Source organism: Parasteatoda tepidariorum, chromosome 1, assembly GCF_982258835.1.
Source record: "Parasteatoda tepidariorum strain Cologne lab strain chromosome 1, Ptep-v5.0, whole genome shotgun sequence".
Taxonomy (NCBI): domain Eukaryota; kingdom Metazoa; phylum Arthropoda; class Arachnida; order Araneae; family Theridiidae; genus Parasteatoda; species Parasteatoda tepidariorum.
The window spans coordinates 103,884,164-103,899,809 of NC_141755.1; the positions used below are offsets into that span (position 1 = coordinate 103,884,164).

At 29.9% G+C, this 15,646-nt stretch overlaps 1 protein-coding gene across 7 annotated transcripts in view; it reads left to right on the plus strand.

Annotated features, from left to right (window-relative positions):
• Nucleotides 1-15,646, plus strand: part of LOC107450369 (condensin-2 complex subunit G2) — a 71,301-nt gene that overhangs the window by 43,424 nt on the left and 12,231 nt on the right. For all 7 annotated transcript variants that reach the window (XM_016066136.5, XM_071179383.2, XM_071179384.2 and 4 more), the window contains 8 exons: nucleotides 215-434; nucleotides 615-841; nucleotides 3,554-3,631; nucleotides 8,395-8,640; nucleotides 9,608-9,775; nucleotides 9,855-9,962; nucleotides 12,031-12,192; nucleotides 12,965-13,061. In XM_016066136.5, coding sequence (XP_015921622.3) covers nucleotides 215-434; nucleotides 615-841; nucleotides 3,554-3,631; nucleotides 8,395-8,640; nucleotides 9,608-9,775; nucleotides 9,855-9,962; nucleotides 12,031-12,192; nucleotides 12,965-13,061 — 1,306 coding nt within the window. The remainder of the gene's footprint in view (nucleotides 1-214; nucleotides 435-614; nucleotides 842-3,553; nucleotides 3,632-8,394; nucleotides 8,641-9,607; nucleotides 9,776-9,854; nucleotides 9,963-12,030; nucleotides 12,193-12,964; nucleotides 13,062-15,646) is intronic.

Sequence of the window (15,646 nt, forward strand, 5' to 3'; positions counted from 1 at the left end):
GTGACAGACACTAGACGTCCAAATTAACATGGCCAACGGTATCTCACCCATTGTGGTGGTCCTGAAAGAGTGGATACCACTTCTGGAGAATGCACTAGGTCTGCTCATCAGGAAGACTGATTGTGCAGCTCATAGGAAATAAAAAAATTTTAAAAATTTTTGATCTAAGCAGGGATTTATAAACATATTGAAATACTGTTGTGAAACATTTCAGTATTTTGATGTTGTCCCCTTGGAGGAGCTTCTTGCTAGATTGGAAGAAGATCCAGTAACACAGAAAATCATTGTGAATTTAATCTACAACAGCTATTTCCCCCGAGATGCCAACATCGGATCATTACTTCTGAGAAGTGCCAACATCATTAAACACAGTCCGGCCGCATCCAGGGTCTTCTTTCTCTACATACCACAATTCCATGGACTTCAAGCTATAGGTGAGTCATTTAAATCAAATTTCCTTTTTTTTTTTTAATGGATGATTCTTTTTTAAAAAGAGAAATAAAATATTACAAGTGTTTCAGTATTAGAATTTATTTTGAAAAAACAGGATAGTTCTATGTTACAATCTGCTGCATCACTCCTTATAATTGTTTTTTTATTTATTTGTTTTTCAGTAAAATTTATATGTAAAACCATGTACTCCATTCACTTGTTTGTAATGAAGGATGTCAAATTAAAGGAATGTGCAGCAAAGAAGAGGGCCAGGAAAGAATCATTTGATGATCTGGAAGACATTTATAAATTGGGATTTGCTTGCGGATTTGACGATGAAGTGGTTGTGGGTGGTTTCATGGAAGCTATTGTGATAATGTGGCTGGCCTCTCTAAATGAATTAAAAAAAGTAAAATCTCTTCTTTTTTTTATATACACTTCAATTTGATTAAATATTGTGATTTAGCCATTGAATATACCTGTAGTGTGTCTACCATTACAAAAATACAATTCCAATTCACTAGTATATAAGACATGTTAACTCGATTCTACGACGGGGTACCTTTTCATAGGTGAAGGTTGACATTGTCGATAGTGCTCTCTCTATCCCCATATACCAAATAATTTGGAAGCCCAGTCAATTATTGATAATTTGACTTCATAATTGCATAATTATACCTCTTCTCTGTTACAGTTTCATGAAATTTAGCAATAATAAGCGAACTTTTTATTAAATATTAAAAAGTGAGTAGTACATAGTACTTTGTTTTTGTTTGTGAATTTATTACTTAATAACGCACAATATATTTAAATGCTAATCTGTGTGAGGCATTAATATTCATAATTGCTTGACAACCATTCTAAAAAAAATCTAATAATTTATATCAATATAAAGTTCTCATAAAATGTGTATGAATTGGATTCTGTTGTAAAACAATTAGCATTTGTCTGTCAGTCGGAGGGTGTTATGACCTTAATGTGTTGAGGGTTAAGGCAGCAGCTTAAGTGTGAATGATACGAAATAAATATTAGTTCCTTGAAAGGGTGAAGGATACGAAGTAAATAATTGTCCGAAAAAAGGTCATCCGTGCTCATTCTGTTATTGTATTTCAGAATATCGTAATTTGAAGCTGCAGGTGAGAATCCAGTTAAAATTTAATCTTTTTAAAATGCGATAAGTTAGAATGCGTTGTTTCCTACCAACTACATTCTGATTGACAATAGCTTAAGAGAATCTTATTCAAATTTTCTATTTTTTATCTTGCATAATCAACTATCTAACAAAATATCTACATTATCAATCCACACAATTATGCAGTCAGACCTCGATATAAGGTCACCCTAAGGGATATCGCAAAAGTGACCTTATAAGCGGGGTGACCTTTTAACCAATTCATTAGCAGTTCATAACTAAGCACGTAAATATAGTACACACTATGATTTTTTAAAAATGGTAATACAAACTAAAACGATAGGCCATCAATTAAATATTTAAGTCAATAGATTTTAACAGAATTAGTAAAGAATTAAGGAAAGTTAGATTTTTAAAAAACTTTTTAATTTAAAATAAAGCTGTTCACAAATTTCCTCTAAGTGAACATACATACATTACATCTTACCTTATTTAAAATAATCATTTATGCAGGTCTGTCTTGTTTTTGGTTTCATTTTCGAACAATGTTTTCTGGTTTTTGTAACTTCTCAAATTGTTCCTCAGCTCCCTCATGGTTTTGTAAAAAAAATTCGTATGACATTTATTGCATTAAAGGCTTCCACTTGGGTTACAGCTACAGTCACAGGATCGCTGTCATTATAATCACTGTCCAGAACTTGTGAAATAATTTCAGAAATTGTAGCTTGTTCGTTGGCTGCAAAATTTTCTTAGAACTCGAGAGGGGTAATTGCCTTGTAAGGAAGTTAAAGAGGCTTTTGTTAGAAAAGAGCTTCCCTCGCCTCAGATAAAAATGACCTTATAAGCGATAACGATTTTTAAAACTTGACCATATATCTGATAATCTGTAACAAAGAATTCCTATTCAGTGAGACGGGACTTTGAAAAAGTGACCTTATATCGAGGTCTGACTGTACTTGTTTTGATTTAAATGATATCGGATCATATTCTGGTGTACCTCTATTTGGTTATTGTATGCAATATTTACACAAAATATTGTAAGCTTAGCTGAAATATTTATGGAAATATAAACAATTTTATTTAAAAAAAAATAAAGAAGAATTATGTCTTACGTTTTTTTGCTATAATTTTAAAAATATGTAATAAAATTAAACAAAATTTTTAGAACAATTTAAAATTATGTTAAAATTTTTGCTTAAAAATTTGAAGAAAATTAGTTTTATACTGCGCAAGATATGAGTAATTTAAGTAGTTCTTTTATACCGTTATTTATTATACTGTTATATTTTTATGCTGTTATTGTATAAAATATGATAATTGTTATTTATTTAACTTAGGCATTGTGTGTAATGACTTGCTCTCGAGGCAAAGTATAAAATATAAGCATCAGTGTGAAAAAACATCACATAATTTTTTTCCTTTGTTTTCTTTTATTAAAATAAATATCGATGCCGAGTTGATGACCTTATAAAAATTCATTTTCTTTATTCAATTAATCAATTTTTTCATGAAACACAAATATTAGTTTAAATTTAATTATTTGCTTACTATTAATAATATCCAATTAGGAAAATAATTATTGTAAAGAACGCCACACTATGTATTATAAACTATTGGAAATGCCAGGAAAATGTATACTAGGCAGCAGTCCTATGTTCAAAAAAAAAAAATGTAAGGAGTACCTATTACTAAAAATGTATGCTTTTCTTCTTAAAGAAAACAAAATATGAAACTTTTAATTTCATCAAGAAATAACTTTCAATTAATACTTCTAAATTGTAATCATACTTGTTAAAAATACGAAATTATCACATGTCATTTGGCATTTTATACAATGCAGAGACATAGTGAGAAATTTTTAATGATCTCCTATTTTGCCGTTCGATTTTGGGTCATGTATTTTCAGAATTCTCATAATTTTGAACCAGAATTTTCATAATTTTGTTGTAATGTTTGACTTCCTTAATTTATATTATTTTTCGTTTTCAGGAAGAAAATAAGAAGTTGCTGAAACAAGCAGTTGGGGAAATATGCAAATGCCTTAAAGATCTTTTGTTTTACTATAAGGTAACCTATAAAGTTGCATCATTACACTAACTTTATATTTTTAGCTTTTAGCAATGTTAACTTTTGTTTTGATAGTGTTTTGAAGTTAATCACTTTTTAACTGTTTTTCTCTAGATATGACTTGCATAACTTTATTCTTTATAAGATGCTAATTTCTGATAATAATTTACAGAAATTTTGTCAATATTGCGATTACTTAAAAAGACCCACCCTGAGATAACTGAAACAAAATGACATTTTACATGAACTCTTAAATTAACCATATAATAGCCATGGTGTGTAGCGTTTTTAAAAAGTGCTTAAACGTGCTTCAATTCAATTTTTAAAAGCCCTCAAAGGTGGTTTTTTATTAGCTGTTTTTAGAAAGTGCTTAATTTTCTCTTTTTCGAAACAGAATTTTTTCTTTACCATGTCAATTTTCGAAAAGTATTATGCAAAAGCATGCTTTTCACATTGTTCTATGCAAGGTTTTTACAATTCATTCAACCACAATCCATTTCGGTCTACCATCCATCCATAGTGTATGAAAAAGCCCATCATTTAACATGTTTGATGAAATACTTGCAAGTCTGCATGTGCGTCTACTGAACTAAGTTCGGTGAGATTATTGCACTCTCAATTGCAACTCTGCTGCATTTTGCAAGATATTCTTAATTTCAGGCTTCATTTTTCACCCTCTGATATCAAACCAAAATATCTCTTGATTTTTTTATGTTGGCTAATATAATGAAGAAAAGAATTCTTTGTCAGACACTAGTTGTTTTATCATGATCATTTAAAGTCTCTGAAAATTATTTTGAATTTTCTTAATGTATATAGTGCTTAAAAGCATTTTTGAGGGCTTAAAAAGTACTTATTTTTTGCAACTTATTTTTTGTTGAAAGATTTGGCTACACACCCTGATAACCTAATAAAAGTATAAAACATAGAATTAAACAAAAATTTAAATATCATGAGTCAAACTGAAAAAGTGCTAAAAGCAGCATAAAACCAAAATTGTCTTTAGTACACAGTTTAAATAAGCATAGTAAAACTTGTAAAAACAAAAACAATTGTAATTTAAAGAATAAGCTTGTCATCGAAAACAGTACTTCTTCGAGGGATGCACTGTACTGCTAACATGCTGGAACCCTTCTGTAGTCAGTGCTTCAACCAAAAACTGATTGTTCCCAAGGCCGCATAATGGAAGACAAAATGAGAATAAAAGCACAATACTTCAAAGATTAAAATAAAAAGGAAAATCCAGAGAAACACTATTATACAGTGGAGAACCAATTAACCGGGACCATCACTATCCCGGATGTCTGAATTTCCGGTTTTCTGGATCGGCCAAAAGTGCCATTAATCGATGTTTTATCAAACCCAAATTACCAGGAAAAAGTTAAACATATTTAAAAATAGGGAAAAAACGAAACGATGTCCTAAATAAAAAAAAAATGGTAGAAAAATAACATTTAAGAGGATAAAAACATTTGCAAATTTAGACAAGAAAAACAAGTTTTAAAAATACAAAATTTGCATATTTATTTTTTGATAATAATTGAAATCCCCAAATTGACTAATATAAAACAAAACCAATAATTAAAAAACGCAATATATTTCATACCTAATTATACTTGGGGGGGGGGGATGAAAAGAAAACTTATTAAGCTAAATTAAAACAACACTTAAAAATTATGGAACGGAAACGATATTTAAAAAAGGCACTAACATAAGTATTAAAACCTGGAAGAGACAGGATATCATATAAATGGAATTAAAAAAAAAAAAACTTAATGATAAAATTTATGAATAAAAAGAATTAGTTTATTGAGTACGAAATTTATCCTAAAAGAAGAAGAAGAAAAAAACGCAGTGGAATCAGAAAAACAGAATCAAAATTTAAAAAAGAAAACTACTATCTTTATAAAATAATCGCCTGCTTTTATTAACAAATAATTATATGCTTAAATTAATAAACAATCTTCTCCTTTTATTTTATTTTTTTATTAAAAGACTATTTTTAACGAAAACAGATTTGATTGCACATCAAGAAAAACTTGCTAATGATATCACATTTCTAAGAAATCAGAATTTATTCAACAGAAAAATATTGTTTTGTTAATTGATGTCAAATAGATGAATGTAACTGGTGCTTAAATGATGCATTATCGGAAATAATAAAACAATTCACCATAATAAATAACAAAACTAAGTAACTAAAGTGGATGATTTAAATTAAATCTCACATTTCACCTTTAAAATCAATACTCTTAGCCATATGTTCAAGTTCCTTAACTCAAACATTCATTGCTATGCCTGTACAATGCATTTTCCCCACCCCCTCGTAAATCAAAGAGAAAACAAAATCAGCTTGCCGCTCCTTTAAGTTTGATTGATGGCAACTTATCAGAAAAAGAAAATAAACACAGGAGAAAATAAAACATTTGTCCCTTCCCTACCCCCTCTGGATCTAATGATCTTCAAGGTCAGGGGAAGAATTGAAGTTCCTCTGGGCAAGTGAAGAGAAGAATTCCCCCCTTTCCCTCTACTCAACTTTAAGGATGAGTCAAATTTCTGTTTTTTTTTTTTAATAATCCTTATAGTACTTTAAAATAGCGCGAAAACCAAGCAAAATTCTTCCCGGTTATCTGAATACCGGATAAATGGTTCTCTACTGTATTATATTACAGCCTGTTACAGACTAAGGCTGTTTCAATCAGTTGCATTACGTTGAATGTTTGAAGATTCAATTCTGAAAAATCTTAAGATTTTGTTACCTTGGGGAGAAGTGAAAAAGTAGTATAACTGCATTTTTCTGCCTTTCTATTAGTCAAAAAAATGTTTTGGAAATTCTCAAAACTAGCAATATTCCAAAAAAGTTTTCTTCAAATCTAAGAGTTATAAAAAGAATCTGCTGTAAGTTTTATTGAAATAATTTTTAAAAAAATCAATCAGTAATCCAATACTGAATCGAATTGAATTGTTTGAATCCTATCACATCTTAATGAGTATTGTCTTTAATTGATGATAATAAAAAATGTTCAGTAGCAAGACTTTACTATGTTTTACACAATTTTTTATGAAATCTTTACATTTTAAAAGTCTATAAAAAAGCAAGGCAGTTATGCAAGGAGGCCACTCTCTCTGGAGCTCGAGAAAAAACCTGGAATTGATTATCTACTTTAGAAATTCTTGGAGTATTGACTGTTGACAGTGACAATTAATTCTAAGTGTGTTTAATATATTTATTGGGTAATAAAACAATTATTTTGTTTTTAACTAATCATTAAATTGTAAAATCTTTTGCCACAGTATTTTTTGTCATTTATCTTTATTATAATTCTATTTTTATAACTGATTTAAATGAATAATTTTGTTATTTTTATTTTTTATTTATCAAAAAAAAAATTTTAAATCAAATCTGCCTATATAATAGTTTTAATAAAATTAATACTGGTTTTTTTATGTAGTAATTAGAATTCTTTATTGATTTTTTAATATCATGAAATTTTTATATGCAAGACAAATGAACGAATTCAGATTGAAGAAATGAACAATGTAACATAATTCCTCTAGTTATTAAATTTGAATTGAATATCTAAATAGCGCAATTTTCCCTGTGTTCATTTTCTTAATCACACATTTTAAGCTGTATCCAAAATATAAAAATTTTTTATATGGAAAATTTTATAGATGGTTAGTAAGAGAATTCGTGGAGGTGTAAAAATTGTATTATATTGAATTTGTAGACTCCAGTAATGCTAAAATTCATTTTGCTTTTAGAACATTGGAAGTAAATGGCTGATAATGCTAGATTTTTGATTAAATATTTGGGAAATGAAGATACAGTTTTGATTAGATGAGATTCTTTAAAGAATATTTTGTTAGAATCACACATTTACTTAACACTAAACATGCAAACAATTAATCTATACCTATTTCTACCAAAGCCGGTCCAATGACCAGACTCTATGTTTCTTGATTGAATGTATGAAATATGGATGTTAGGAAGGAAATAAACTAAAAATACTTTATTGTAATTAAACAAAATTGTGTATTACCAATTCTTATGTATTACATACACAAGGAATAAGAATTTTTAATGCATTGCTCAATGCATTTTTAACACATACAGCGTGTTTCCATTGTGCATTTTCCGCAAACATATTTCTTCCAATTGTTATTATTTCTATAATTCTTATAATTATTTAGATAATTAATAGTATTTCTTCCAAGAACTTGTGTTGTCTTGATTTTTTTCGACATTTTTATGGGTAAACACTAACAGTTAGTTAGAAATGAAGTAAAGCTATCAAAATAAAATATAAGCTACTTACCAAAACATTTAGTTTTTGTCACTTTTTCTGACATAAAAATGCCAATCTAAAATTTTAAGTCCTTTCTTGAAATTTGAATGCACAGTTATTCTGATTGAACTAACTACGCAACAGTCTTTGCAGAATTGTGCTGCTCATCGAATGCCATATGTTGAACACGCATTACATCGTTAACCGATCACCTTATAAAGCAAGAAATTGTTCTCCCGGTTAAATGACCGGTTGTGGTAGAAATAGATATAGGGCAAGTATTTTGCGAAAAAAGAAAAATACAAAAAAAATTGTAATATAATATTAACTGTATGGAATTGATAAGAAAAAGTCATGAAGTCAGATGTGCAAAAACGATAAGCTGAGAGGCGCGTTTTCGATGCAACAGTTCTTATGCGGTCATTTGACGGGTTATGGTATGTTTTTAGTATTAATTCCATGATTACTTTTCAGGGATCTAAAATCTTTCCCAGCGTTGCTTACCTCGGTAGTCATATGCCATATGAAAACCTTCCTTGTCTGGGCAGCTTTTGCTTCAACCTCCTTCAGAATGAGATGGATGAGGAAACAACAGATCTAGAAGAGTACACAGATGTCATTCGCTGTTTGTGCAATCAGTATCATGAACGCGAACTTCTTTCTCTTTTGAAGGAGTGGATAAGAGACGCTTTTTTTCAGCCCGCTTTTCCTAGCAAAAGAGTATGTTATTTTATAACATTGTTGATTTACTGAATTTTCGAAAATTTATTTAATTTCTCTTCGATTGATTTCTTTTAAATATGTGGAACCTTAAATCCTCTTAATGTGTCAGAACCAACCATAGAAGTCTTAGGAGTCCATAAAAGTCTGTGGGTTGCCACTCCACAGGGAAAATCTGCAAAATACAGGGAATTTAAAAATCACCAAAATTAACTAGGAAAATACAGGGAATTTTGAGATTTTCTTTACAAACTGGGAAAACACAGGAAATTTTGTTTCTTATTTTCATCTTTTAAAAAATGGTGAAGCGTAATCTATGGGATATTTAACCATGATATTTCAGCTGTACTAAACTATTTAATTTACTATAGCATTTAAATATGTTCAGCTGTTTTCTTTTTTTACTCCAGTTTTTCCAGCTTTTAGAACTAGTATAATTAGCCAAATATAGCTCATTCAAGAGAACAGTAATTCTTTCCTTTTAATGCATTGTGTATAATACATACAGGGAAATCGCGGGGAATTTTTTTTCCAGATCTGAGTTTCAACTCTGGATTATAACAGGGGTCCCTAACTTTTTTTATCACCTCTACAAGACTTAAAATTGTCTTACAACGCCTCAAACATATTACATTCCTCATCAGTATAATATTTATTACATGCATGTTACTTATGATACATGTGAGACAGAAACTAAGAAACGGCTCAAAAATTCAAAATAAAACAAGAAAATGAAAATATAAAGGAAGAATATAGAAAGATGTCATGCTCTTACAGTCATTTGCAAGAATCATTTAAGAATATTTCCGTAACATAAGTTGCCAGATTGTAAAATATTAATATTAAGATTTATATAATGTTAGTTTACAGATTTATTTTATTTATTTGTTGATGTTGAAATATTTTTGTAATAAGTCACTGTTTCTAATTTCATTATTAATTTTCACAAATCATGTTCTTTATTTAGACAAAGAAAAGGAAAGGACAGTCAAAAAATGAAGCTGCCGCATCAAGGCATAAGCTAGGAGCCAAAATCCTTTTATTTCTTTTAAATGATTCTTTGTGTCAAAGAATCCTTCTCTTGCATTCAATGAACGAGCTTAGTAGTTTTCTTGGTTTATTTGATCCTCTAAAAGTAAGTATGAAATATTTTGTATATAATATTTTTTTATTTATTAATATTTTTGTTATGACATTTCCATCTCATTTAATAGAAAAGAATTGAAGTCTATCAACTGAAATATATTCCAGAAGTTGAATTAGAGTTTATGAAAGATTTGTTTCACATTCTACTGAAGATAGTTTCCCTCATGAATCAGGAGGTAATTTCTTTTAAGACTCAAATCACTTAAGTACTGAAACAGCTCAAAAGTTTTATTTTATAAGTGGTGTGACACATTTCTGTGTTAACGCCTATTAATGTTCACCTCCGTAGCCTTGTTATTTTGAACCCGACCCAGAACACAAAAGAACTCCTAGATTAATCATTAACATTTTATAACCAGCGTTAAACAGCCAACCCAACTCTAAGTTTACGACTATCAGTGTTCAATTACATAGCCTCAATAGTTCAATTTTTGAACCAAACCCATAAGACAAGGGAACTCCTGGATCAAGCATCAGAACAAACTAACCTTCACGGAGGACTTTTTGATGTAACTTACCTGCATTTGCATTACATTGAGATAAAATCACCAAAACCTCCCACAGTTAGCCAGAAGGTAGGGAGATTCTAACCCATAATCCATCTATCACTGAGGATATTTTATGTAAGTACTGTGAGCTGGGAGCAGAATTCATATCAAACAGCTGCCGCCGGGATTGGAACCTGGGTCACCTCATTGAAAGGCAAACTCTCTATTCCCTGAGCCACTACGGCTTTGAATCAAGCATTGGGACGAATTAGCTATCGTGAAGGACTTTTTGATGGAACTAACTAGCATTTGCTTTATATGGGGACGGAAAACTCCCATGGTTAGCCCAACTGCAAGGGGTTTAACCCACGATCTGTTTATCAATGAGGTTATTTTTCATCGGCACTGCGGCTGGCCTTGCAGTTGTCCTATATTCCCTATTTTTTCTTTTAGAAAAAAAGTGCTTTGTTCTACATATTTTTTTTTTTAGTTTTCAGCCTTGATTTTAGCATTTTTAACATTTCATCAGGTGTAGCAGTAGGTAGATCTTTAAGACAATTGCAAAATAATAGATGGGAACCTATTGCTTTTGTATCAATTAAGCTCAGTAAGAGTCAGAAAAATTTGTCTACATATGAACAAGAATTGACTATATATTTGGCAATTAAGAAGTTCAGACGTATGCTTGAGGGTAGAGTTTATATTATCTACACATCAAAAACCTCTCATTTATGCTTTCAGTCAAAAACCAGAAAAATGTTCTCGTCATGTCATTTGAATCAGTCATGTTATTCGAATCACTGATCCAAATGGCAAAATTTGAAATGAGATCTGAATCATTTGATTCGAACTTATGATCTGAATCAGTGATTTGTACCAACATGACTTGTCATAGTATGGTTCTAATTAACATGCTTTATTTTTATTTAACATGGTTCTAATTAACAACCCTTTTCTGAAAGATCCGATCCACTTCAGTCTTTACCAGAGTCACAATGATATGTGGTAAAAGTTAATTTCCCTTCTTTCTGTTTGTGGTCACACAATAAATATAAAATTTTTTGTAACATATATCTGATTTTTAAAACTAGAATCTTATAGCTCGAAATTGCTGTTCTCCTTCTTTTGAGAATTACAGCCTCTTATCCAGCAAATAGACCCTTAGAATATTGAAGCCCAACTGAAAATTGTGTCATTTTTTTTTAAAATTAAGTAAACAATACCAAAAACTTCGACTTCAATTTTAAACCTTTTTCTGTAACTAAATGTGTTAACTGTTTTTTTATGTTTTTGAGTTTTTAAAGTGTATTTAAAAGTTTTACAATTTTAAATGAAAAATTTATTTGCAGTATTATGTAACAACGAAGAATAATCTCTATGGAGGAAAACTGTCTTGCATTTAAGAAAAAATTATCTAGAAATAGTTGAGAAAGTTTTAAACAAAAAAAAAAAATTATATCTATATACGGATAAAACTTTTTTTTGAGGAAAAAAAATGTCATTTCTAAAAGAATAGAACTAAAACTTATTGTAAAATACACAACATATTATTTTCTTAAAGATCAAAGATTGATATTGATTTATTCCTTTAATCAATTACTAATTATTATTTATTATTTTGAATGTAAAAACATAGTATTCTTAATTATTGTTGTCACATGGATGCAAAACACGACTTATTATTTTCTTAATGAAAAAAATAATTTATATTCCAGTGTTCTTTTCTTTCATTTCTGATTCTTTTTTTATTATTTAGAACTTTGATTGCAAAAGCATTGTATTTTTGGATACTGTTGTCACATGGATGCAGAACACTCTTTGCAGCTTAGCCTGGTCAAATAATAATCTTCCCAGGTCAAGTAAGAAACAAAATCAAGCTTCCTATTCATTTCAAAAGTTATCTGTATCCCTATGCAAGGTGAGCAATTTTTTTTCCTTCTTTCTTTCTCTTTAACCAAGAAACACCAAACATTTTTTTGTTCATCGACCCCCAAATACTTTGTAATTCTGTTTGAAATTTCTTAAAAATTGTGTAAATGAAATTATTGTTAACAAAAGCCAGTGTAACTCATTGGTTTAATGCCAAAATTTGAATGAATTAATAAAAATTTTGCAATAAAACAAACCTCTTATCAGTTACGCCTAATCTACTTTCAGAAAACAGGAATCCGAGAAAGTTAAATGCATTTATGAGTGTTGATGAAGTTTGGCAATAAAAGAGTTTTAAAGTGATATTTATGAACCAAATGCTGAGGAGAATAAAAAAAATTCTGTTGGAGAAGAATTTATAACTTTTTGGGATTTTTTTAAAAATTTGTTGAATCTTCCTAGATATATGAAATGAAATGTGACGCTTTAAATCTTAAAAACTCTAGTGGTTAAATTATAAAAGCCAGTTTTATATGGATTAGTTTCTTTATTAAGAGGGGAGTGGGATAAATCAAATATTTTCAAAAAAATTTCTTCTTTGATAAAGATGTGTTTCTGCATAAGAATGTTTTGCTATGCTAACTGTTCTGCATAATTTTGAAGATTCCTCGTCATCATAACACTTTACCGAATGGAAATTCGGGCAATGGTTGAAAAGTTATGGAGGGCTAATTATGTAGAGTCACTAAAAATGTGTTTTGATTTTGTGTTTGCAATTGAAGTTTTGTTTTCATTTTTGAATTTTTTATTTTTATTTTTAGGTTTTATGCTCAATTATTGGTGAATTAGTGATCTTAGGATTTCATTGTTTATACTCCTGCAAATACTTGAGGTTTGCTATAACGCTTATAGAAACTGGTAATGTTTTAATTGTAGCTCTTTATATTTATTAAAATATACTTTCCAGTAATTTACTCTGTGTATTTCTATGCAGTGGCGTAGTTTTGGGGACAAAACCCCCTCCGAAATTATTTATATTATTTGATTAATAAACTATTGTACTGTAAGTAGTGAACTATTGAACAGATATAGATAAAACAATTTTGCATTATTCATTTTATGGAATTTGAGCATTTATTGTTGTTGTTGTCCACCATTAAGCCAGAGGGGGAGCGATCTATGGCTAAGAATTCGACTTCTTCCGCACTCATACATTACACCCATTTATAGGGTGGACTCATTCATTCATCCACAGATCGTAATTTTGACCTAAACCAGAGAATGATCAATCTCTAATTCAGTAACCCCCCCCCCCCCAGGTATTGATTTATTATGGGGACATGGAGGACTTAGTGACCCGACAGATTTATAGAGCACCAGTCATCATTTACTACACGAGGAGTCTTCGGCCAGCAGGATTCGATCTCCCTTTCTCACAAATGTATGTCCAGCTTCCTGCCAACCAGGCTGTCCCAGCCTATTTCAATATTTAGAATATATATATTAGAAGGAGGTAACCGATAACCCACCCTGAACATGCATTAAAACTACGCCACTGTCTCTATGTAGTATGTAGATTACTATGCAGTATTGATTAATGTAAGTTAGTTTAAGATACCATATAAGTAATGTAATTCAAGGTTAATGCATATTTTTGAATGTAAAGGAAAAAAATGTGTCCCTTGAAGAATTCTATAAAAAAATATCCTAGATGTTTAAAAAACAATATCACTTAAAAAAAAAAAACTTGTCTTTTTGAGCTAGAAATATCTATTTCTATGGTAAAAAGTATATCGGAAATAGATATTTCTTTTGTTTTGTTTATTGAATAACATTATATTACGGAATTTTAGCCTTGATCTTTCTACCAGAAATGCAATTTGTCATTAATTATTTTAGTTTTCATTTAAGCTCGGCCTAGTTATTAAAAGCAATATTTTTGCTGTTTCTTTAAAAAATGTTTAGCAATACCTGGCAGAAAAATTTAAAAAAAAAAACACTTAGATTTTTAAGCATAAGCCTTTGGTGCGGCCTGCTAAATCATGGCTTAGTGAGAACATGTCTTATCCAAAGTTCAGTTTTTTTCTAAGAAGGATTTTTAAAATAAAAATTAAAACACTTTTGATAAATTTAGTGATTGTTGAACAAATTTTGTTTGAATTAGGTAGCGACGAGAGTGTTGAAACAAACTTACAAGAATCAATTATTTCCTAGCAGAACATTTTTTTATTTAAGATTTTGGGTTCTCTTCATTTTATCTAAGTCTGCCCTTGCTTAACCTTTGATTGAACAAGGAGAAAAAATAATTAGCTTCAAGGATAACTTAAAAAAACTCAAGAATCAGCTTCAAGGATGACTCAGTCATTCTAGTTCAAAATGGCAGGAAAACGAGAAGAAAAAAAACACAACTATGATCCTACTTTATTATTGAATAAAAAATAGCAATATTTTTGCCATTTTCATGTTCCAATTGGGTGCATAGCGTTTTTAAAAAGTGCTTATTTTCGATTTTCATTTTTTAAAAGCCCTTAAGGGTGTTTTTTACATAGGGTATTTTTAAAAAGTACTTTATTCCCATTTTCCAAAATGAGATATTTTTTCCTTACCATATTCATTTTCGCCACGAATTATGCAAAATGCTATTGTTCTATCCAATATTTTCACAATTAATTCAAACCCAATATATTTCGGCGTGCCATCCGTCTGTAGCATATGAAAATACCATTCGTTTTACATGTTTGATGAAACACTTGTGGGTCCATGTGTGCATATGCTGAGCTGGATTCAGTGGGAAAGGGTTTTTGCCCTCTCATGTTCAATTCTGTTACATTTTGGAAGAGATTCTCAGTTTCATGATTCAATTAGTTTTGAATTAATATTTTAAAAATACTTCGTATTTTTAATAGATAATAATTATCCTTATGCCAAAATTTTGGGATTTTGACAATTGTCAAAACTATGTCAAAAGGTGATTTTTGACATGACGGATGAAACCGTCAATTGTCAAAAACTTGTCAACTCTGCCTAATTATGATATTTTTAAAGTGCTATTTTTGAGTGCTTGAAAAGTGTTTAAAAGGTGCTTATTTTTTGTTGAAAATTTTTGCTATGCACCTGTTGAAAGTTTACATTTCCACTTCACTTCTTTTACTTCATTATGTTTATAAGACATCGTGATTTATATATTTTTCATTATTCTTTCACCTTCTGTTGTCCCTTCCCTGCCCATTTCAAAAGATCTTCAAATTTAAGAAAGAGATATACTCTTGACACACAAGAATAAAGAAATTAAAAAAAACTATGTCTTCCACTACTCAACCTCAAGGATGACTGGAATTTCCAAACTTTTCCTCAATCCTCTTTAGTTCAAAATGACGAGAAAAAATTTTCACGGTTTTTTGGATACCGGATAAAAGGTTCTGTACTGTATTAAAATTAAGATTTTCAGCACTTCAATATCCATCATTTTCAAATATGCAAAATTCTATGATTTCTCTTGTGTA